This window comes from Capra hircus, chromosome 2 (genome assembly GCF_001704415.2).
Source record: "Capra hircus breed San Clemente chromosome 2, ASM170441v1, whole genome shotgun sequence".
In the NCBI taxonomy this organism is placed as follows: Eukaryota; Metazoa; Chordata; class Mammalia; order Artiodactyla; family Bovidae; genus Capra; species Capra hircus.
The window spans coordinates 17440244-17466037 of record NC_030809.1 but is presented as its reverse complement, the minus strand read 5'-3'; the positions used below and the strand labels follow the sequence as shown (position 1 = coordinate 17466037).

General features: G+C 41.1%; 1 protein-coding gene across 8 annotated transcripts in view; it reads left to right on the top strand.

Annotated features, from left to right (window-relative positions):
- SP140 (SP140 nuclear body protein) overlaps window positions 1–25794 on the top strand; it is a 79238-nt gene that overhangs the window by 30019 nt on the left and 23425 nt on the right. For 5 of the 8 annotated variants that reach the window (XM_013973213.2, XM_013973216.2, XM_005676660.3 and 2 more), the window contains 6 exons: window positions 602–682; window positions 5026–5109; window positions 8636–8716; window positions 9115–9195; window positions 16224–16337; window positions 17327–17380. In XM_013973213.2, the coding sequence (XP_013828667.2) occupies window positions 602–682; window positions 5026–5109; window positions 8636–8716; window positions 9115–9195; window positions 16224–16337; window positions 17327–17380 (495 nt within the window). The remainder of the gene's footprint in view (window positions 1–601; window positions 683–5025; window positions 5110–8635; window positions 8717–9114; window positions 9196–16223; window positions 16338–17326; window positions 17381–25794) is intronic. The other 3 variants (XM_018058490.1, XM_013973217.2, XM_013973218.2) reach the window with 2 other exon arrangements.

Below are 25794 nucleotides of genomic sequence, written 5' to 3'. Positions count from 1 at the left end.
CATTGAGGCAAGGAGATCACCAGCTTCCTTCCAGAAGTCCTAGGAATATGGAAATAAGATTTGTGAATGATGGACAGGCTTGTGATGTACAAAGGTGGTGTAGAATAGAGGTGATAAGGGGAGGCTCTCTGGCCCTGTGGTCCATGCAAAGATGGAGGGAAGAATGGGATGGGGAAAGGTGATAAAGAGCAGCGTCAAGGCTGAAAGAGAAGAAGAAAGAAGACAGGAGCAGAGGAGGCATCACGCACCAAAACAAAGAGAGGCATCTAGAGACACTGGCAGAGGAAACAAGGGCAGAGACAGAAAAGTATGCAGAGTCAGTGGGGAGAGGAAGAAGGAGAAAGAGAATTAGATGTACAGGGAGTGCAGGAGAAGGTGGCTGGTTCTTAGCCTCCAGTGGTAATGATGGGAGGGAGCTACCCTGCAGGTCATGGGAACTCCAAGGGCAGATCAAGATGGTCTGGGACAGGGACAGCCCCACCCAGGAGAGAACTGAGCTTCCTGTGTCTTCACCATGAGTTTGTTTGTTTTTTTTCTTTTTTGCCATGATTTCCCCTGGTTGTATACTGAGACCTCTGAGGGATTTCATTCCTTTCTGCAGAGGATAACAAGGCCTATTGTGTGATCCATGTGGAAGAAGAGCCCCAGGAAGCCCTGAGCTCCCCATCAAGATGTGAACCGGGTAAGGAAGGGGTATTGTCAGCCCTGAGCTGCAAGGTGTCAGATGTCTGAATTCAGAGCTGAACAGCATGACCCTGGTTATAACAGATGAGTTACCGCTTAGAGTGAAATGTTAGTTGCTCCATCCTGTCCAACTCTTTGCAAACCCATGGACTATAGCCCACCAGGCTCCTCTATCCATGGAATTCCACAGGCAAGAATACTGGAGTGGGTCACCATTCCCTTCTCCTGGGGATGTTCCTGACCTGGTCTTCTGCATTGGAGGCAGATTCTTTACCATCTGCGCCACCAGGGAAGTCCTTATGTTGTAGTAGGCCAGTCCTAAAGAAAGTCTTTTGTCCTCCACAATCTTTATGTTTATTTACACTAAAGATTTGATATTGTGGTTTTAACTCTTGGGTACCCTTTATTCCTATGAAGAATAAAGATAGATGTTTATCTAGTGTTTAACACTATTAATAATATATTTTCATAACGTTGGGTAGGCTTCCAAAGGAATACGGTCCTTGAGATCTACGTGTCAGAAAGAAAAACCAATGACCCAAAATCTCAGAAGGCGGTTATTGCCACATATTTTTTTAATCAATCTATTGGATTATATAGTGCTTTATTCTTTTCTAAGTACTTTGGCAAACACAATTTCCTTACAAAACTTTAGGACTTAGCTAGGGAAACAGTTATTTCTCCTTAGAGGTTAGGATATGGAAACATAGGAAAATGATACTTGTTTTTCCCTGAGATCAAAATAGAAAGAAGGACAAAGACTCACCTGTGTCCTGAGTATCCCACTGCAGGTAGCGGCTGTGTGAGTCTCAAACAGGGAATTGGGAGACTGGGATTGACATATGTGTGTGTGCTCAGTCACTCATTTTGTCTGACTCTTTGTGGACCCATGGATTGTAGCCCACTAGGCTCCTCTGTCCATGGAATTTTCCAGGCAAGACTACAGGAGCGGGTTCCCAACCCAAGGATCTAACCCTCGTCTCTTATATCTCCTGAATGGCAGACAGATTCTTTACCACTAGAGCCACCTATCAGATATAAAATAGACTAATAAGAATCTATTGTATAGCACAGGGAACTCTGCTCAATACTTTATAATGACCTATATGGAAAAAGAGTCTTAAAAAAGAGTGGATACATATATATATATATGTATAACTGATTCACTTTCCTGGGTATCATAAACTAATACAATATTTTAAATCAACTATACTCCAATAAAAATTAAGAAATAAATGGATATGAAATCTAAATAGAACCAGGCTGCAATATGCTATCAGGGAAGGGAGATACTTTTCAACCTGCTTTCACTAAGACTGTCCCAAGAACATGGACATAGTGAGGATAATCGTAATACAGGAACTTCATGTGAAAGACATTTGAAATCAGCCTGCCAAGGGGAAGGAAAGATTCCTGCTCATTTGTCAGTGGCAGAAGATGAGAACTTTGGCAATATGGAGGAGGAATATGTAAGATGGACAAAGTAAACAGAAAGGCTAGAATTTTAACTTTTAGATTTAAATGTTAGGTGGAAACACTGCAAACAGAAAGTTAACAATAAGAGAGAAGAAGTAGAAGCGAGGAAATGAGTTCCCCAGAAGAAAGGAGTTAAACTCAGTAATCAAACAAGGTACAGAGTTTAACAGGTAGAGAAAGTGATATGAAGAGAAAGACCCTAAAAGGGAAAGTGCTAAGAAGTAGACAGAGTGGAGGAAAGCATGACAGTTATACATAGAGGAAAGATAAAGGAGAGTGAGTAAGACATCCGTAGAGAGGAAACACCGTGTGCAAGGGATGGAGAAGACAGTTGAGGACGTTGTAGGAACTGAAAGAAGGGTTGCTGCGTGGAGGCAACTTGTAAAACCAGGAGTTAAACGTGTTAGCAATGAGTGTTCACTTCAGTTCAGTCACTCAGTCATGTCCAACTCTTTGTGACCCCATGGACTACAGCATGCCAGGCTTCCCTGTCCATCACCAACTCCCAGAGCTTGCTCAAACTCATGACTGTCAAGTCAGTGATGCCATCCAACCATCTCATCCTCTGTCATCCCCTTCTCCTCCTGCCTTCAATCTTTCCTAGCATCAGGGTCATTTCCCATGAGTCAGTTCTTCACATCAGGTGGCCAAAGTATTGAGTTTCAGCTTCAGTCCTTCCAATGAGTATTCAGGACTGATTTCAGATTACCCCAATGATCAAAGTGGCACCTGTAATAGAGGCGAGGGGCCTCTCCTCAGCCATTCTTGTCTACTTCAGTCTATAACTTAACGATCCCCACATTCCTATCTCTGGCCCAGACTTGTCTTTTAAGCTCATTCATCAAAGTGCCTGGATATATTTGTACAGGGATCTGTGAGACTGCTCCATTTGGATGGTTTTGGGAAACTTCAGTAGTAGACACTTCCTTACTTGCGTGGACCATCTTTCTTGATACCGCATCTGCCTCCTTTCCTGGTGTTCTGTTTCAGTATGGAAGTCTATTGTTCCACTGTTCAGGCAGCCACCTAGGGATCATCAATGTCTCTCCCCTCTCCTTCAATTCACACAACCCATCAATCATGCAGTTTAATCAACCACACCTTGAACATGTCTGCTGCTCGTCCTTTGCTTGCCGCTCTCAACACAAAAACGCTCATCAGATCTCTCTTCTCTCTGGAACCAGAGCCAGAGCAACAGTCTCTGTCTAGTCACATACCCTCCCCCAGTCATCCTCCCACCACATCCATCCTCTCCAACTCACCCAGATGACCCTTTGAAAAGGCAAGTTAAGTTGGCTTATCTCACGTGCCTACCTTAAATCAGTGCTTCTTGTCATAAGGAGTAAATCCTTCCCTTACTTTCCTTTCCATGGCTCCAGCCTCATGTGTGCCTCTCCTGCAGTGACTTCTAAAGTTCATGTAAAACTTTGCAGTAATTCTAGTTTTGATGGATTTTTCTCATCTGAGCCTTTTGCACACACTTAGCCCTGTGCTGGGAACAGTTTTCTTGGTCCGTTCCACTGTCTAATCTGCTCACTAATTGTGAAACCACATGCCAATTATATTTATTTAGTTATTTATATATTTTTGAGTGCATTGGATCTTACTTGTGGCATGTGGGACCTTCATTGCAATGTTTGGGTTTCTTTCTAGTTGTGGCCTGTGGACTCCGGAGCACGTGGGCTCTGTAGTTGCAGCTCATGAGCTTAGTGGCCCCTTGGCATGTAGGCTCTTAGTTCCTCGGCCAGGGATCAAACCCACATCCTCTGCATTAGAAGGTGATTCTTAACCACTGGACCGCCAAGGAATCCCTCACATGGAAGTTATATACCATCTCAGAGAGACCTTTTCAGATCCTTAGTTTTAGAAAACAGCAGTTTGAGAGATGGGGTGGGGATGTAAAGATCAGCATCAGGGAAGGAAGGAGGAGAAAAGGTAGGTGGGAACTGACATGGGAAAAGAAACAAACCAGGACAAAGGAAATAGCGAGACATTCCGACAGCAAGACACTGACTGAGGTAGACATAGAAGAAGCAGAGACGCATGAAAAGGGTGAGAATGGAAAAGAGAGTAAGGTTGGGAAACCATGTATGCAAACTTTCCTACATTCTGCATCAGATTACTGGGTTGTGCAAGCCCTCCTCTTACCTTCACAAGACCAAAAGACAGGTGTGCAAACTGCCGTAACCTCTATTTTATGGCCGCAGAAATAAAGCACAGAAAGGCATGGCAATTATTTTTGCAAGGGCAAGGTAGAAAAGGAAGGGTGGGCGCCAGCAATTGGGTGTGTCCCTGAGGACAGCGGTATGCGAAGCCAGCTGACAATCAGGGTGGGGTCGTGTGGTCAGAAGAGGAAGAGGGAGCCCAAGGAGTTCTGCAGGTTCTTGAAGGAGTGAACCAGAGTCCTGGAGAAGGTTTTGGTTAAGGAGAAAGTAATGTTGGTGAGGAGGGAATGGAAATCACTGAGAAACAGGGAGCATGGGAATGGACCAACCACTTGGATGTAAGTGATCTAGCGTAAGAAAATTAGAATGCATAATAGAGGAAAAGAGACACACTATCACTGAAAAACAAGGAAACAGGAAACCCCAAGACACGAAAACTAGACATGAGGAGAGAAACCCAGACAATCAAATGGGTGCACACCTAGGAAACAGGGCTGTGTGGAGGTGGAGCTGTGGATAAGACACTGAGAGGGAGAGGAAAGGAGAAGGGGTGCAAGTAGATGGCAAAAAACAGCCAGCCTGCAGCTCCCAGGAGCAGAGCTTGGGGCAGACATATCCCTGTCCCAGCGTGTTGGCACGAGCCCACTGAGGTCTGTTTCTGATCGCCCTCCATGTCCATTGTGTCCTTGTTTCTCTGCAGTGACCTGTGATCCCAAAGCTCCCCAAATGCCTCCTGAAGGAGAAGCCGAGGAGGTGCTCAGCCTATTACCAGCAGAGGAGGGAGGTAATTATGACCGAAATTCCCAACTGCCTCAATAAATGGGAAAAAAATCTCTTCTCTCATCTTGCTATTCTCTTCTTCATATTCACTTATGTGCACAAAAAATTGTGTCGATTTTCTCTTTAGTTTTTCCCCAAACTGTGAGAGAGACTAAGGACACAGGTGAGTGGAGCTGGGTGAGGACAGCACCCCCGCGGGGAGAAGGAAGGGGGCCAGGATGTGCCAAAGGTGGGCTGAGGTCCCGAAGGAGGAGTGCCTGACTGTTTTTGTGTGTGTGCTCAGTCCTGTCCAACTCTTTGCAACCCCATGGACTCTAGCCCGCCAGGCTCCTCTGTCTTTCGAATTTTCCAGGCAGGAATACTGGAAAATTTCCTTCTTCAGGGGATCTTCTTGAGCAGGGATTGAACTTGGGTGATTTTAAGTGCATATGGAAATCCAGTTGTCAGCAGGTTATGGCCACCGAGGCAAGGAAATCGTTTTCACCTTCCTTCTGGAAGTCCTAGGAACACGAAAATAACTTTTGTGAATGATGAGTAGGCTTGCGATTTAGAAAGGTGACGTAGGATTCTTAGACTAAAGCTGATGAGAGGAAGCTTTTGGGCCCTGTGGTCCATGTGAAAAATGGAGGGAAGAATGGGATGGGGAAAGGCAATAAAGAACAGCGTCAAGGCTGAAAGAGGAAGAAAAAAAAGGAGCAGAGGAGACATCACGCACCAAAACAAAGAGAAGCATCTAGAGACACTGGCAGAGGAAACAAGGGCAGAGACAGAAAAATATGCAGAGTCAGTGGGAAGAGGAAGAAGGAGGAAGAGAATTAGATGTACAGGGAGTGTGGGAGAAGGTGGCTGGTTCTTAGCCTCCAGTGGTAATGATGGGAGGGAGCTACCCTGCAGGTCACAGGAACTCCAAGGGCAGATCAAGATGGCCTGGGACAGGGAGAGCCCCACCCAGGAGAGAACTGAGCCTTCCTGTGTCTTCACCATGAGGTTTTTTGTTTTTGTTTTTGTTTTTTTTTTTGCCATGATTTCCCCTGGTTGTATACTGAGACCTCTGAGGGATTTCATTCCTTTCTGTAGAGGAAAACAATGCCTGTTGTGTGATCCATGAGGAAGAAGTGCCCCAGGAAGCCCCGAGCTCCCCACCAAGATGTGAGCCAGATAAGGAAGGGGTATTGTCAGCCCTGAGCTGCAAGGTGTCGGATGTCTGAATTCAGAGCTGAACAGCATGATCCTGGTTCCCTCCTCATGGTCTAGTTGTTGTTTGGTCACTCAGTTCTCTCCAGCTCTGTGTGACCTCACGGCCTGCAGCAAGCCGGGCTGCCCTGTGCTTCATATCTCCCGGAGCTTGCTCAGACTCATGTCCATTGAGTCAGCGATGCCATCCAACCATCTCGTCCTCTGTTGTAGAGGATCAGTCCTAAAGAAAGAGTCTGTTTTTCCTCCACAATCTTTATGCTTGTTTACACTAAAGACTCAATATTGTGATTTTAACTCCTGTGCACCTCTTATTTCCTAGAGAATTAAAGGTAGGTATTTATCTAGTGTTTAATAGTAATATTATATTGTTATAATTTGTCTATAATTGATAGACTTCCAAAGAAACTTGGTCCTTGAGATCTGCTTGTCAGAAAGAAAGACCAATGACCTTAAGCCCACAAGCAGTTTTTGCCACATATTCTTCATCAGATTATTGGATTATGCAGTGCTTTATTGGGCTTCCCTGATAGCTCAGTTGGTAAAGAACCTACCTGCAACGCAGGAGACTCTGGTTTGATTCCTGAGTCGGGAAGATCTGCTGGAGAAGGGGTAGGCTACCCACTCCAGTATTCTTGGGCTTCTCTTGAGGTTCAGCTGGTAAAGAATCTGCCTGCAGTGTGGAGACCTGGGTTTGATCCCTGGATTGAGATCCTCTGGAGAAGGGAATGGCTACCCATTCCAGTATTCTGGCTGGGAGAATCCCACGAACTGTATAGTCCATGGGGTCACAAAGAGTCAGACATGACTGAGTGACTTTCACTTTTAGTGCTTTATTGTTTTTCAAAGTAATTTGGCAAGTGCGATTTCCTCACAAAATTTTACTTCTTAGCCCAGGAAACCGTTATTATCCTTCCTTAGCAATTAGAATACAGAAGCACAGAAAAAAGAATATTTGTTTTCCCCTTGAGATCAAAGTAGGAGGAAGGGTGAAGACCAGTGTCCTGAGTATCTCAGTACCGGTGGTGGCTGTGTGAGGCTTGTAGGAAGTCAGTGTCATCATATGATGGGAGTCCAAAGGGAGACCTGCAACATCTCAATCGCAATGGAACAGAGCCTGAACCAGAGAGCCTTCCACTTCTCAAATAGAGTAGGGAGTGGAAGAGATTAAGAGAGAGAGAGTGAGGCAAGAAATGAGTCCTGCTGCAGGGTGTGGGGGCTTCCCCTGTGGCTCAGTGGTAAAGAATTCACCTGCCAATTCAGGAGATGTAGGTTTGATCTCTGAGTTGGAAAGATCTCTTGGAGAAGGAAATGGCAACCATTCCAGTACTCTTGCCTGGAAAACCACATGGACAGAGGAGACTGTGGGCTAGTCCATGGGATCACAAAACTTGGACATGACTGAGTGACTAAAGAACAACAATAGGATTTGAAAGACCTAGAGGAATAGCTTCCCTGGTGGCTCAGAGGTTAAAGTGTCTGTCTGCAATACGGAAGAACCGGGTTTGATCCCTGGGTTGGGAAGATCCCCTGGAGAAGGAAATGGCAACCCACTCCAGGATTCTTGCCTGGAGAATCCCATGGACAGAGAAGCCTGGCAGGCTACAGTCCATGGGGTCACATAGAGTTGGACATGACTGAGCGACTTCACTTACTTACTTACTTAGAGGAATAGAGCTGGAGAGAATAAGCAAAAAATGAGAGTTCAAGATCATCACTGAGGAAAAAATGTAAAGATAGGAGATGTTGCCGGGGTGGTGGGGAGAGCACACAAAATCAAAGATACATTTTCATAATTATACACAATTATTCTCCTAGTGCAGAAGCAGAAATGTTTAGAGGCAGGTCTGAGAAGCAGAGGGCAGGAGAATGAGGTGAATAAAGTGGAAACAGAGGCAAAACAGGCTTCGATGGATCTCAGGTGTGGTCCTTGGAGCAGATGTCCTTCTTCCCAAAGGGCAGCTCACTTGTGCTCTGAACGTCCTAGCTCAGCTCATTTCCTTCTTTCTTTTTTTTAAAGTGGAGTATAATTGCTTTACAATGTGTTAGTCTCTGTTGTACAGTAAAGTGAATGAGCTGTAAGTATCCATATATCCCCTCTCTGGCATCCCTCCCGCCATCCCACCAGCCTAGGTCATCACAGAGCTGAGCTCCCGGTGCTATACAGCACCTTCCCACTGTCTATTTTACACGTGGTAGTATTTTCGGGTCAATCCTAATCTCCCAATTAGTCCAACCTCCCCTTCCCTATCCCTGTGTCCACATGTCCAATCTGTACATATGTACATTCCTGCATGGAAACAAATTCCTCTATACCATTCCTCATGTCTTTTCAGTGTCCTGTGACCCTGAAGCTTCCCAAATGAGTGACAAAGAAGAACAAGAGGAGCTGCCCAGTCAGCCACTGGATGGAGAAGGTATTCATGATTTCAACTCCTATTTCACTAATTGAACCTTTTTCTGTCTCCCTCTTTCAATCTCCCTTCCTACCCTACTCCCCTTCACATGCACACACAGAAGAAAACGAGGTGCCACGTGGAAAGAATCAAACAGACAGAGGAAATTAGTTGTATTAGAAGGGAGTGAGATGGGTTTGTTGTGAGATTATGTTCAGCCTCCAGTGATAGTGTCAGGAGCCTTGTTAACCTCCAGGTCAGCTGAGCTCAAAGGCGGGAGGGTCTATGCGTTGGGACATCCCCACCTTGGAGATTCTTTAGCCACCTTAGTCTTCCTGGTTGTTTCTGGTAGGGCTTTCCTACTATGGTTTCCATTGGTCATACACTGGGTTTCTAAGAGATTTCATTCTGTTCATCAGAAGGAAGCGGCACCTGTTTCGAAATATGTGATGAAGAAGAGACTCAGGAATTCTTGAGCTCACCACCAAAAAGTGGACCAGGTGAGAGAGATAAGGATAGTCTGGGCTGCAAGGCCTCAGGAGGATGGGGTTTCCTAATGGATGCTACTCTGGGAATACCCCACAATGGAAGTTTCAGTTAATTCTGAAATACAGTCTTCATGTTTACCTTGATTCTTTGGGAAAATGCCAGGACTTTGTGCGTGCCGTGCTCTGTTGTATCCAGCCCTTTGTGACCCCATGGACTGTAGCCCACCGGGCTCCTTTGTCCCTGGGAGTCTCCAGGCAAGCATACTGGAGTGGTTGCCATTTCCTTCTCCAGCGGATCTTCCCCGCCTAAGGACTGAATCCATGTCTCTTTCACCCCCTGCACTGGCAGGCAGATTCTTTACCACCAAGCCACCTGGGGAAACCCCCACCACCAAAGCATGGACCAGGTGAGGGAGATAAGGATTGTCTGGGCTGCAAGGTGTCAGGAGGATGGTGTTTCCTGATGTACTGTACTCTAGGAATGCTCCACAATGAAAGTTTCAGTTAATTCTCAAATACCGTCTTCACATTTACCTTGACTCTTTGGGAAAATGCAAGGGACAAGAAACCTTGAGCAACTCCACAATTAGGAGGTCATGCTGTTTGATTGTAAGTATCCATGTATTCAGTTGTAGTAGATACAATCTCACACAGGAGAAAGAACACAGAAGCTGCACAAAAATGTGATTAATTTTTAGTGGAACTGTTAGTACATTATCTCTATTTAGTATCCCCCAAGAATGTTTACATTCACCTCTTCCAGCACAGGAACATAATCTTTCATTTATCTATTGTCTATAGAGAGTTAATTTATTGCTTAAGTTGGTGCGACATGTTTTATATCACCATCAATGATTTCTTTGTCTAAATGTTTGACCTTTTGACCTTATTATGGGAATAACTCATGACTTCAAATGTTTGAGGTTCTTTGGGGGTTTTAGTGGTTTCCTACTCCACGGATAACTCTCAAAGACAAAGTACAATGGGGTTTAAGCTGATTCTCATGACTAAGTCATGGTCTTGATGTAAATGATTTGTAGCATCCTTGCCCTAAATGGCAATCAATAGCTGCCAGACTCATGTTTCTTAAGGCGGTTTATCTGGATTAATATTGATTTTAGAAGCATAATTGCAACTAAAGTCATAATTTTTTTAAGAAGTTGGTTTGGGATGACAGTGTATTCAAAAATTCTTCAAATTGGCTCTACTAGAAATACTGTAGAAGAATTAAATTAAAAGTTAGGGTGGTGATCATAAGTGTGTCAGTCTTGGAATGTTATTATTAGCAGTAAAGATAACATAATGGGGAAGTCAGAGGCTTCAAACATTACACCAGTAAATTGAAAAGCTGAAATAGCAAGGATAAAGGATAAAAAGCGTGAAGGAGAATGTGACAATCAGTGCGACAAGCTAGACATCCAGGAAAACCTTACTTTGAAGATCTTCAGTGGAAGCAGTTCTACCTTATGGAATTGTCTGCATGTTCTGGGAATCTTTGGGAATTCACTTGATATCCATTTTTTCTATGGATTCCTGAAGATATTTAAAATCTGTTTCCATTGTATTCAGATGTTATGATCTACTCCAAAACCATAATAGCTTTCAGTGTTAGCAATCTGACATATCCTAGAAAGAGCCCCTGGCTTCCCCAGTGGATCAGCAATGAAGAATCTACCTGCAATGCAGAATGCAGGAGACATGGGTTCAATCCCTGGTTTGGGCAGATCCCCTAAAGGAGGAACTGGAAATGCACTCCAGTACTCTTGCCTGGAAAATCCTATGGACAGAGGACCCTGGTGGATTACAGTCCATGGGGTTGCAAAGAGTTGGACACGACTTATCAACTTAACAACAACAATCACAGAGAAGTTGCTACGTTCAGTTACTTGAGATAATTTTGCTTTCTGTAAGGGAATGAACTCTACAAGGAAATCTGAAGCAGTCATTGCATAACCAGCCTGGGATCTTATTTGTCTTTATTATCTTTCGTCTCAATTTTATTCTTATTTTAGAGATAATATTTATCACCAAATAATATTAAATCAGGATTTAGTATGGAAGTGAACTTCCAGATGTTCAAGCTGGATTTAGGAAAGGCAGAGAAACCACAGAACAAATGGCCAACATCCATTGGAGCACTGAAAAAGCAAGAGAGTTCCAAAAAAAATCTACTTCTGCTTTATTGACTATGCCAAAGCCTTTGACTGTGTGGATCACAACAAACTGTGGAAAATTCTTAAAGAGATGGGAATACCAGACCACCTGACCTGCCTCTTGAGAATTCTGTATGCAGGTCAAGAAGCAACAGTTAGAACTGGACATGGAACAACAGACTGGTTCCAAATAGGAAAAGGAGTACATCAAGGCTGTATATTGTCACCCTGCTTATTTAACTTCTATGCAGAGTACATCATGAGAAACGCTGGGCTAGAGGAAGCACAAGCTGGAATCAAGATTGCTGGGAGAAATATCAATAAGCTCAGCTATACAGATGACACCACTCTTATGGCAGGAAGTGAACAACTAAAGAGCCTCTTGATGAAAGTAAAAGAGGAGAGCGAAAAAGTTGGCTTAAAGCTCAACATTCAGAAAACGAAGATCATGGCATCTAGTCCCATCACTTCATGGCAGATAGATTGGGAAACAATGGAAACAGTGAGAAACTTTATTTTTGGGGCTTCAAAATCACTGCAGGTGGTGACTGCTGACATGAAATTAAAAGATGCTTGCTTCTTGGAAGAAAAGCTATGACCAGCCTAGACAGCATATTAAAAAGCAGAGACATTACTTTGCCAACGAAGGTCTGTCTAGCTATGGTTTTTCCAGTGGTCATGTATGGATGTGAGAGTTGGACTATAAAGAAAGCTGAGTGCCAAAGAATTGATGTTTTTGAACTGTGGTGTTGGAGAAGACTCTTGAGAGTCCCTTGGACTGCAAGAAGAGCCAACCAGTCTATCTTAAAGGAAATCAGTCCTGAATATTCATTGGAAGGACTGATGCTGAAGCTGAAACTCCAATAATTTGGCCACCAGATACAAAGAACTGCCCCATGGAAAAAACTCTGATGCTGGGAAAGACTGAAGGCGGGAGGAGAAGGGGATGACAGAAAATGAGATAGTTGGATGGCATCACCAACTTGATGGCTATGAGTTTGAGTAAGCTCTGGGAGCTGGTGATGGACAGGGAGGCCTGGCGTGCTGCAGTCCATGGGGTCGCAAAGAGTTGCGCACAACTGAGTGTGTTGGCCATCTGGTGACGTCCATGTGTAGAGTCTTCCCTTGTGTTGTTGGAAGAGAATGTTTGCTATGACCAGTGAATTCTCTTGGCAAAACTCTAATACTGCCTTTGCCCTGCTTCATTCTATACTCCAAGGCCAAACTTGCTTGTTACTCCAGGTGTTTCCTGACTTCCTACTTTTGCATTCCAGTCTCCTATAATGAAAAGGACATCTTTTTTGAGTGTTAGTTTTAAAAGGTCTTATAGGTTTCATAGAACCATTCAACTTCAGCTTCTTCAGCATTACTGGTCAGGGCATAGACTTGGATTACTGTGATATTGAATGGTTTGCCTTGGAAACGGACAGAGATCATTCCGTCGTTTTTGAGATTGCATCCAAGTAGTACATTTTGGACTCTTTTGTTGACCATGATGGCTACTCCATTTCTTCTAAGGGATTCCTGCCCACAGTAGTAGATAAAATGATCATCTGAGTTAAATTCACCCATTCCAGTCCATTTTAGTTCACTGATTCCGAGAATGTCGATGTTCACTCTTACCATCTCCTGTTTGACCACTTCCAATTTGCCTTGAATCATGGACCTAACATTCCAGGTTCCTATGCAATATTGCTCTTTACAGCATCAGACCTTCCTTCTATCACCAGTCACATCCACAACCATGCTTAGCACCATCCCTTCATTCTTTCTTAAGTTATTTCTCCACTGATCTCCAGTATGGATGTGAGAGTTGGACTGTGAAGAAAGCTGAGCGTCGAAGAATTGATGCTCTTGAACTGTGGTGTTGGAGAAGAATCTTGAGAGTCCCTTGGACTGCAAGGAGATCCAACCAGTCCATTCTGAAGGAGATCAACCCTGGGATTTCTTTGGAAGGAATGATGCTAAAGCTGAAACTCCAGTACTTTGGCCACCTCATGCAAAGAGTTGACTCATTGGAAAAGACTGATTCTGGGAGGGATAGGGGGCAGGAGGAGAAGGGGACGACAGAGGATGAGATGGCTGGATGGCATCACTGACTCGATAGATGTGAGTCTGAGTGAACTCCTGGAGATGGTGATGGACAGGGAGGCCTGGCGTGCTGCAATTCATGGGGTTGCAAAGAGTCAGACATGACTGAGCAACTGAACTGAACTGAACTGATCTCCAGTATCATATTGGGCACCTAATGACCTGGGGAGTTCATCTTTCAGTGCCCTATCTTTTTGCCTTTTCATACTGTTCATCGGGTTCTCAAGGCAAGTATACTGAAGTGCTTTGCCATTCCCTTCACCAGTAGAAGTTAGTACTTCTTAATACATTTAATATAGTTTCATTTGCAGGATAAAGCCCTACTTATTATATTTTTAGGAGTTTGTTTGAGGGAAATATTATTAAATTATTCATTTACTTTTGACATACCAAAAATTCCCCACTGAAACCCAAAGATATCTTTTGTAAAAATTTGCTGTTTATGAAGTGCAAGAGTTAGACTCATACTGAGAGTACAAAGAGGAAGTGGAAGTTCTGCCAGTGGGAGCTTGTAACTTTGGCAGAAACAAACCCATGACAAACAAAGAGGCCACTCCACCCAGTCATAAGTATGAATAGTGTCCTGCTCGTAAATGAGGCGTTGAACTCATCAACCAGAGAAGAGAAAGAAGACACATGATCAATTACATGATAATAGTTATGTACTAAACAAACTGGTTTTCTTTCACAAATTAATACAATGTCAAATATCCTCATGAAGGTTTTGGTGAAAGACCTAAGACAAATGTGACCAAATATATTTGCACAAATTGGCTATGGTCTAATGGAGCCCCACCCATTAGTCTTTGGGGCTGGCATGGGTTGGGGATACATCAAGTCTGTGTCTCTATGTATTTGCTTTGGATCACTATCTTCTAATAATTAAAAAGCATGGGAAACTCAGGAATACACAAACACACATGAGATAAGACTTTTTAAAAAAGTAGACAAAAGAAAAGAGATTAAATGAAGTCGTGGAAGCATAAGCACATTGACAGAATGTCTGTTAAATGCTATGCTGCCAAACCGAAAGGCCCAGTGATTTCATATCTAATTTCATACTTATCTTTAAATACCAAAGTAAATTCAGTAAAACCTCAAAGAAACAAGTCAGAGCTCAAGGTGTTCTTGGCACAGCTTCACTTGGAAGTGGATCAGGAAGGCAATCTGAGTCATGCACAGAAAGCTGCAGGTTTGTCCCTGTTGGTTCAAGGGTCTCAAAAGACACCCCTAAACAAGTCTTTGTGATGATCTTGCTGGGAGCTCTGTGTTTGAAGGCAGAGGTCATCATGCAATATCTGAAGCTAAAGCTGGCAAAGCACATGGCGAGAGGAGGCACTGTGCTTATGGGACTCAGTGTCTTTCAAAAAATAGTTTCATTTATTTATTTTATTCATTTATTTTTATTTGAATTTTATTTATTTTAATTAATTTTTATTGCAGTATATTAGATTTACAATGTTGTGTCTTTATTTACAGTTTTAGGAAGCATGCAGTTCAGGGACAGCAGATTTTCAGAAACAGCAGTGTTTATAACTAGGTTAGCATCTAGTCACACTCACAGGCTTGCTGAAGTGTGTCTGTTGCTGATTGGCTGACTTTCATAAGTGTAAGGCCACTCTTAATTGGCTGGATTTAAATGTGGTTAGTGATGTAAACAGTCATTGGCCAACTGGGATAAATTTAAAACTGGTTCTGGTAATTATGGTTTGCAATTTTCAAGAGAGTTTTTCCCAGAAGGATAAGATCTTTTTATCTTATTCTTAAAGCTTAAAGTAGAAAAAGAAAAGTAGAGAAAGAAATTCAGTTCAGTTCAGTTCAGTTCAGTTCAGTCGCTCAGTCGTGTCCGACTCTTTGCGACCCCATGGACTGCAGCACGCCAGGCCTCCCTGCCCATCACCAACTTCCGGAGTTTACTCAAACTCATGTCCATTGAGTCGGTGATGCTATCCAACCATCTCATCCTCCGTCATCCCCTTCTCCTCCTGCCTTCAATCTTTCCCAGCATCAGTCTTTTCAAATGAGTCAGCCCTTCGCGTCAGGTGGCCAAAGTATTGGAGTTTCAGCTTTAGCATCAGTCCTTCCAATGAACACCCAGGACTGAATTCCTTTAGGTTTGACTGGTTGGATCTCCTTGCAGTCCAAGGGACCCTAGAGTCTTCTCCAACACCATAGTCCAAAAGCATCAATTCTTCGGCGCTCAGCTTTCTTTATAGTCCAACTCTCACATCCATACATGACTACAGGAAAAACCACAGCGTTAACTACACGGGCCTTTGTTGGCTAAAGAGAAAGCAGAATGAGGTACAAAAGATATGAAGAAACATGGTTCTATTGGACCTCAGGTGTGATTATTGGAGCAGATGTACTTTTTTCCGGGAAGCAGTTTATCTTAGCTCAGAATATCAGTGTGCAACATGAAAGCACCAGGAACTCTGTCCTAATCACCGTCTCAGGATCTGTAGGCAGTAATGTTCTTGTTTCCCTTCAGTATCTGGCAGACTAGAAGCTCTGCAAATGAATACAGAAGAAGATTCAGAAGTGCTAAGTTCTAGCCCACTATCCTATGATGGCCAAAGTAATTATGAATTTAAAAAAAAAACAACACAAAGTTCTGGTAAAGATAAAGAGATAAGAAAGGGAAACAGGGAGACTTAGAGAAAGAGTTAGATGTATGGAAAATCAAAGGAAGATTTCAGAGGAAGAAGTAGAAAAGGGGGATCAATAAAAAGGGGTCCAGAAAAGAGGATCATTGGGGAAATAAAAAAATCTTCATAAACCTTGATTTTAACCCAGAAACAGAGCTACCAGTGTTTGGAAATGAGTGCTCCTGTGTGATGTGCTTCCGCAAAGAGGTACGCAGAGTTCCAGAAGAAAGAATTGAAAGTATGCAAGAGGGTGACAACAGAGGTAAGGCTTCCTGAGGGTGGCAAGATGGGGGTGGCTCCACTGGCAACACAGACCCAGGTAGGGTGGTGGCGGATGGAAGGAAGGAATACAGAATATGGGTGGCTTCCAGTCTATCCCAGTATCCTGATCTCTGCATTTGCTTGACCTGATCCTTTTGGGAATAGCAGGGAAGCAAGAGATCATTATAAAATTGTGTTTAAGGGATGGCCCGTGTTGATTATAGATGGTTGGTATATTAATTGGACTTCCCTGGTGGCTCAGATGGTAAAGAATCTGCCTGCAATGCAGGCAACATGGATTTGATCCCTATATTGGGAAGATCCCCCAGAGAAGGGAATGCCAACCCACTCCAGTATTCTTGCCTGGCAGGCTACATACAGTCCATGGTGTTGCAAAGAGAAATACACTCTTTAAAGTGGCAGTTTATTGTTTATTACATCAGTGTATTACTAACAAAGCTTTGTGATTTACAGTGACTTCTATCCCTGTCACCCAAGAAAGTCAAGTGTATGTCCATTAGTAGGTAATAGTGTCATTTTGTCACAATCTTAGAAAGGTCTCAAAAGATAGCTACTCCTGCCACTTAACTGTCAGAAGGAAAGACTTCAGATCAACTATTCTTAACCCAGCACATATGTTTGATAAATGTTCTCCAGCATGTCACTTGTTTATATAGTGATACTATTCACTTTTGCATATAAGGTCTTATTTCATCCTAACAAAATTCTTAAGGACTAGACAAATATCCCTGAGTAAACTGAAATTGATAGATATTGAAGAATGTTTTTCAAAGTCCCATTAAGAAATAATGGAAGACCCAAGATTCGGGGCTCCCATGTCTCAATTCAGTAGGGTTGATTCCTTTACGATAAAGAGAGATGATAACCCAGACATCTTTATAAATTCAAGCCTTCTGCAGTATGAATCATCTGAAGATTTGTAACTTTTATTTATTTATTTTTGTTTCCACACCATGTGTGTTTTTCTAGATACGGCAGATCTTGGGAACAACTCTGCTGTGAGAAAACCCAAGAGGAGAAGAAGTAAGAGCGCATGCAATTTTATTTGCTTTTGATATTAAAATGAGTCTTTAATGCCTTTTTCATCATCATCATTATTATTATTATTTATAATAATGTGTTAATAATATGAAAACCCCATAAAGGTGTCTATATCCTAGTCTCTGGAACCTGTACTCTGTTATCTTACGTGGCAAAAGGGGTTTTATACATATGATTAAGATTAAGATAATGGAGATTATCCTGCATTTTCTGGGTGCACTCAGTGTCATCAAGTGGGCCTTAAAATATGAAGAACTGTTCCTGACTGTGAAGAGAGGAGGAAGTGATTATGGAAGCTAGTCACAGAGAGATGCAATATTGCTAGCTTTGCAGATGAAAGGAAAGAATAAGGAATATCGATGGCTTCTGTTAACAGAAAGTGAGAAAGGAAAGGAAAGAGATTTCCCTCTACAGCCTCCAGACAGGAGTGAAGCCCTACTGAAACCTTGATTTTAGCCCAGAGTGACCCTTGTCAGACTTCTAACCAACATAACTATAAGATAATGAACTGTTTTAAGCCACTAAATTTGTGGTCATTTGCTATGGTACCAATAAAAGAGTAATATGGATTTTGGTTATTGGAAGTGGGATGCAGCCAAAATTCATTCCTAAAAAGTTGGAAATGGCTTTGAATTTGGGCAATGGGCAGAGGGAATTTGGGTAATAAGAATTTTAAATAGAACAATAAAAAATGTCTAGATTGCCTTGAAGAGTTAGTATAAATGTGGTGCTGAAGACTGCTTGTGAAGGACTTGGAAGTGAAGAGCATGGTAGGAAAAATCTATGTCATTTTGGAGAATATATAAATCATTATGAAAAAGCTGTTAGTAGCAATATGGAGGCTAAAGGTGTCATGAAGGAAATAAGGAAAATGTTTTTGAAAATGAAAAGGGATACATTAGTGGCAGAAAGCTCAGCAAAATTAAGTCCTGCAGTTATGTGGAAAGCAGAATTTTTTGGATATATAGCTAAGGAGATTCCTAATTACTATGATAAAGGTGCAGCTGGTTTCATGTTGCTGCTTAGAATAAACTGCAAAAGGAAAGAGGTAAGTCAAGGGAAGAGCTGCTAAACAAAAGGAATCAGAACTTGATGATTTAAATTTTTTTTAGCCTATTCAAATTGCAAAATGCTAAAGTTAGGAGAGTCACTGTCAGGAAAACATGCTCTGCGGTAACAACCAAGAGTGTCACTATATAACTTTTTGCGAATGTCCCAGAAGTAGTGAAACATCAAAGTATTAAGTCACACAAATTGTTCTTCAAAGAGATTAAGTTTGTGACCCATAGATACCCTCAGCCATCTCAGCAGAAGTGAAAAATGGATATGCGAGTCTACAAGAAAGATTTGTGGAGGAGACTCTCATCTAATGGATGACATTCTCATGACATATATGGGAGATATAGAAGATTCTTAAGACATTTACACCAACAGAAACAGAGATGTCCTTGTTCTAGTCCTTAGAGCCTGTAATCTGTTACTTTACCTGGCAGAAAAGACACTGGTGGTGTGATTAAGGTAAAGATTTTGACATGGGGAGATTTTTCTAGATTATCTGGGTGGCCCCAATCAAGTCTCATGGATCCTTAAAATCAGAAAGCTTTTCCTGCTATGGAGAGAGGGATATGTGACTATAGAATAATGATCAAGGAGATACAGTGTGGATGGCTTCAGAGAATAAGGCAGGGAGCAATGAGCCAAGAAATGGGGGCAGCCTTCAGAAGCTTGAAAATGTAAAGAAATCAAATATCCCCTACAGCTTCCAGAAAGAAACAAAGCCTCTAGATGCCTTGATTTTAGCTCAGTGAGACTTGTGTCAGATTCCTGATCTTCCAAACTGCAAGATAACACATTGCGTTTCTTTAAGCCAAGAAGTTTCTGGTAATTTATAATAGTAACAATAGAGAACTAATACTTTTCATAAGACAAAACAGAAACAAACAAAAATCCTGAGTTTCACCTTTATATCATTAGGTTCAGTTCAGTTCAGTCACTCAGTCGTGTCTGACTCTTTGCGACCCCATGAATCGCAGCACGCCAGGCCTCCCTGTCCATCACCAACTGCTAGAGTTCACTCAGACTCACGTCCGTCGAGTCAGTGATGCCATCCAGCCATCTCATGCTCTGTTGTCCCCTTCTCCTCCTGCCCCCAATCCCTCTCAGCATCAGAGTCTTTTCCAATGAGTCAACTCTTCACATGAGGTGGCCAAAGTACTGGAGTTTCAGCTTTAGCATCATTCCTTCCAAAGAAATCCCAGGGCTGATCTCCTTCAGAATGGACTGGTTGGATCTCCTTGCAGTCCAAGGGACTCTCAAAATAGCAATTTATAGTTCTTCAAATCTTGCTGTTTTCAAAATTTTTAAATATGTGATCCGTATAAATTTTGATTGATGTGTATCTTCCCAGATTTTTCTATGCATGTTTTGAGATATTTACATCTTACACTAAGACATTATATCATAAATCTATTTAGATTGTTATATTTCCCTTACTTTAAATCAGAATGTCATGTACAAGAGATTATAAACATTTAACATTTTACCAACTTAACCGTAAAAAGTTTTATTTTATTCTGCTTTAATTTGCATTGCTCTCATTTTTATTGCGGTTGAGCATTTTATCAGTTATTTGTTTTCCTTCTTCTAAAAGTGGATAGTGTGTATGCCTTGCCAGTATTGCTATCTTTTTTTTAAACCATACTGAAAAAACATAGGAATATTTATATATACAGTAAACTTTGCCTATGTATACTGTTAGTATTTTATTTCATTTGATGTTATTCTCTTAGGTTTATTTATAACATATTTTGTCCTAGAGAAATTTGACATTTTATATAGTAAGATCTGTCAGGATTTTCCTTTATGGCTTCTAGGTTTTGTTTACAATATACAAAGATGTTTTCCAACTTGAAATTTTAAAAATACTTATATATGCTTCTAAAATATTTGAAGTACTTAATACTTTTAAATGTTTAAATCTATTATTCACAAAAGACTCACCTCTGTGTGTGTGATGTGAAATAGTAATTACAAGGAATAACACCAACTTTTTAAAAAATTGAAATATGCTAATGTATAATATTATATGTTATAGGTATATAATTTTGAAGGTTATACTCCATTTATGGTTATTATAAAATATTTGCTATATCCCCCATGATGTACAATATATGCTTATAGCTTATTGTATACCTAGTAGTTTATACCTCTTAATTCTCTGCCCCTAATTTGCCCCTCCCCTCTTACTTCTCCTCACTGGTAAGCATTAGTTTATTCTCTGTATCTGTGAGTCTGCTTCATTTTTGTTACATTCACTAGTTTGTTGTATTTTTAAGATTCCAGATAGAAGTTATATCATATAGTATTTGCCTTTCTCTATCTGACTTATTTCACTTAGCATGCTGCTGCTACTGCTGCTGCTAAGTCACTTCAGTTGTGTACGACTCTGTGCGACCCCATAGACGGCAGCCCACCATTCTCTTCAAATCCATCCATGTTGACACAGATGGAAAAAATCTTCATTCTTTTTTATGGCTGAGTAATATTCCATGTGTGTCTATCTGTATCTATCTGTCTACCACGTCTCCTTTTCCCATTCGTCTCTTGGTGGACACTTACATTGCTTCCATTTCTTGGCAATTATAAAAATGCTGCTGTGAATATTAGGGTACACGTATCTTTTCAAATGAGTGTTTCTGTGTTTTTTGTTTATGCATTCAGGAGTGGGGCTGCTGTGTCATAGGATAATTCTATGCTTAGTTTTCTGAAAAACCCCATATTGTCTTCCACAGGGGCTGTACCAGCTTGCATTCTTATAATAGCGTGTGGTGTTTCCCTTTTCTCCTTGCTTTTGCTCACCTTGCTATTTGTGCTCTTTCTGATGAAAGCCATTCTGATAGGTGGGAGGTGGTTTTGATTTGCATTTCTCTGAAGACCAGTGATGCTGAACATCTTTTCATGCGCCAGTGGATGCCAACACCATTTCCTTCATGATCTGAATGCCCTTTTGCATCTTTTCCTGTGTTCATGGATCTGTGTCTGATTCTACTCTGAGATACTGGTCTATTTCGTTTTAATGTGGTACCAAGTTGGTTTAATTATAATATTTAAAAGTAAAATTTTCTATTCCTACTTGATATATATATATTTTTTTAATTTTTTTTTTCCAAAGAGAAAAGTAAAAATTAAAGTGAGGAGCAACAGAAAAGGGGATTGCAGAAGTCTGGTAAATCTGGCTCACTCATTGTGCATAAATTTTAGAATCAGTCAAGATTTCCTCCCTACACCTCCACAACTGCATTGGAACTTTGAAAAAATATTGAATTTGGAGCTTAGTTTGGGTAGATTTGAGGTTTTTACAAGAAGCATGAGCTCTTCACTTATTCAGGTCATCTTTTATGTTCTTCAACAAAGTTTGAGCTTTTGTAAATAGATCTTGCCGATTTTTACTTTCCTAGTCAGCTTTATTGACCTATAATTTCATATAATAGCATTTATCACTGTTAAGGTATGACTGGGTTTTAACAGACTGACCTCATCAATTCTGTAGAATTTATTGAAGTTTCCTTTGCATCCTAATTTACGGTCAATCTTTGTGAATGTTCTGTGCCACTTAAAAATTATATTTGAACTATTTGTTGGGGTCTGGTTTCTTCCCATTTACACAGTCTTTATTAAGTATGACTTTGTTGTTTAATTCTTGCATCTTCTAAATTAGGCTATATTTGTTCCGTCAGGTTTGTATTTAAGTGTGGTAAACTCTCCCACATGACTGTCTGTGTATTTGACTCCTCACTATTCTATTGTTTTACTATAAATATTTTGAGGGTATTTATGACTGTATAACTTAATGAATTCTTTCTATTTATTGTTATACAGTGTTTCTCTTATCCCTACTCATGCTTTTGCTATTAAAATCTCTTTTTCTGGGTGCTGATAGTGTAATGTAAACTTAAATGTTTTATACTTTTTGATGCTTTTTACTTCTTTTACTTTAAGCCCATTTTTGCAGCTTTGTTTTATGCCTCTTTTAACAACACTTGGCTTCTTCTAATCTTCTCTGATCTTTTTTAAAATCCTAACTGTGTAATAGTTAAATTTTATTTGTTTACATTTGTTCTGATTCCTGATATATGTCGACTTGTATATCACTGTTCATTTTTATTTTTCTGTGTTTTTGTGTCTCTTTCCTACACTCAAATGGATTGAGATAGAATTCTATATTCCACTTTTTTTCTCTGCTGGTTTAGAGACTAGAGATGAAATTTCTGTAATCTTTTTGACCATGCCCCATCCCCCAAAGATGACAAGGATTGTAGCCTGGATTCGCTGAAGACTGACCATCCATCTCTACTATTTAGCTATTATTTAACATTTTATTTTAAATTTTCTTTTAATTATAATTTGGAAACCTATGATTTTTGCAGTTGACATCTACTTAAACACTTAAAAATCATTTTATGTACTTGGCATCTACTTAACCACTTAAAAATCATTTTATGTACTCATCACTGTTTCTTTTCTTTGATTTTGCTTTTTGTCTAGTTGAAATAAGTCATTTAGTTTTAGTGAATGGTCTGTGAAAGTGAAAGTTGCTCAGTCGTGTCTGACTCTTTATGACCCCATGGACTATGCAGTCCGTGGAATTTTCCAGGCCAGAATACTGGAGTGGGTAGCCTTTCCCTTCTCCAGAGGATTTTCCAACCCAGGAACTGAATCAGGGACTCCTGCATTGCAGGGGAATTCTTTACCAAGTGAGCTTTCAGGGAAGCCCTTTAAGTGGTAAATTTTTCAAGCGTTGTATGTGCAAATTTGTCTTTACTTTAATAGAATTTTTTTCATGAAGTTAACAATTCTAGGTTGACATTTATTTTTCATCAGTACAATAAAGTGTTTACTACCTTGTCTTCTAGAATCTGTTTTGTGACTGACAAAAATTTCTCTTATTGTGATTGTCATTTCTTGGTAAATAACCTGTGCTTTCTCTCTAAAAGTTCTTTCTCCAACGCAGAATCATGGAAAATTTAAATTTAGAGAAAACTTGGGAAATTTTTATAGTATAACCAGAATACTTTAATATAGATTCACAATTGACCTTGTACTGTTCTTGCTTTATCACATTTCTTTCAATCTATCCATTTCCTATATATCCACTAAGCCATCTTCAAGTTTGAAACATTCCAAAGATACAGATGTCAGTACTCTTTCCCCCAAATACTCTAATATGTACATCATTAACCAGAGTTCCATATTTATTTGCAGTTCTTTATTTTTTTTCTTTTGAAATAAAGTGTATAATAAAATGTACAAATACTAAGTGTACCACTGATGAGTTTTAATAGATTCAGTTCTCCCATATTATCCAAATGCTTATCAGGATACAGAACATGGCCATCACCCTGGAAACAACCCTTAAGCTCTTTCTGGGATATCCTTACTCCTTACTCATCAGTGACAACCATTCTTCTTTTTTTTTTTTTCTTTTTTTGAAGATGATAATTTGGCTTGCTTTAAAACTTTTTTTTTGTTACAATGTTTTATTGTTTCCAGGATATTTTGTCCCCCCCTCAAAAGACTTTAGGGGTGGTGTGATGTTTTTCACAAAGGCTAAAGTGCAGTGGTAGCATTTCAGATATGCATGAAGGCAGAAATATTTTGCACTAGGACCCATAGTCTCATTTTGTCTTCTTTTTTAAAGAAAATTTTTTGTTGCAAGATATTTGCTTCATAATATTTTGCTGGTTTCTGCCATACATCAACCTGATATGTGATTTTGGAGCATATTCTCTTTTGGTATAAGTCTATTCCACTCAGCAGAGTGTTTTTGAGATTTAGCCATATGGTTGAATGTATCAGTAGTTTGTATCAGTTTGTGATAAAGTAAGTTACATTGTATGACTATACCATATTTTGTGTATACCCTCTCCTTCTGATGGAGATCACTAGTGTTTCCAGTTTTTGGCTAATATGAAAAAGCCACAGTGAACACTGTTGTAGAAATCTTTCAGCGGCTCTATGTCTTTGTAACTCTCGTATAAATTCCTATAAATGAAATTGCTAAGATACAGAATAGGTGCATCAATTTTTTTCATCTCCCTAAACCCACTGAGGGGTTAGTAGTCCGGCACACACAGGCTGTGCCCAAGCTGAAGATACCCCAGCCGTGGAAGGGGCTGTTGTGCAGTCGCTAAGCTGCGTCTGACTCTTTGCGACCCCATGGGCTGTAGCATCCCAGGCTCCTCTGTCCTCCGCTATCTCTTGGAGTTTGCTCAGATTCATGTCCACTGAACCAGTGGTGCTGTCTCACCTTAGAAAGGGGCTACTAGCAAAACTGTACAGAACTTATCCAAGAGGGAGACATTATCTTATTAGCTGGAATTGAAGCAAAGTTTACTATCTTGGAATACCTCTAAGGAGGGAGACGTTCTCTGTTTTATATTGGTCAGGAAACAAATCTGCTCTCTGACCTGGAAGGCTACATTATCTCTAGCTTGCAAAGCTGTTTGTTCAAACATCCTTGGAAAGACTCTGAGGTATGTGGAAGTACCACAGAGAATCCCCACCCCCATAACAAATTCACCTCACACATCATGAGTATGTGCGTGCTAAGTTGCTTCAGTCGTGTCAGACTCTTTGTGACCCCATGGACTGTAGCCCGCCAGGCTCCTCTGTCCATGGGATCCTCCAGGCAAGAGTCCTAGAGTGGGTTGCCATGCCCTCCTCCAGGGGATCTTCGCAACCCAGGGATCGAACTTGCGACTCCTGTGACTCCTGCATTGCGAACAGATTCTTTACCACTGAGCACTGGGGAGGCCCCATCTTACCCATCAGATTCTGGCAAATTTCCCTAAGGAGATAACACTGCATCAGCCATCCCAATTAATCCAACCAATGTAGGCTAGGACTAAGTCCATCCAATTTAGTTCCTGCTGCTTTTAACGAGTTTCGTAAACCACAAATGCCTTGGGTCTCTAATGACCACCTCTGAAGTATAATTCTCCCTATTTAAATGGGGGAGGCAGGTGAATGCCTGGCTTTCATACAAGAAGTACAATTCCAAGGGTACACATGTGTACCTGGAAGGGAAATATTTAAAGTGGTTGAGGTCCCCTAAAAGGGCATATATCAGCCAGGAGGAAGGTGGACAGTGTCTCCAGGGTGGGCCCTGGCCAACTGTAAGCTTTATAGTTTCCAGTTCTGTTCATTGTGTCGAGGCCTTGATTTGGAGGGTGGTCGCTTCCTGAGGACCGTCCTTCTGATCTGTCCTCTTTGTTCATGATGCCAACCAGATGGTGTTCATTCTCGACCCCCCATCATCGAATGACTGAGTGGAAATAGGGGTGTTGTCTGGAGGGATTCTGCATGGGCTGTGCAGATGCTGGGGCCAGCCCTTTTTC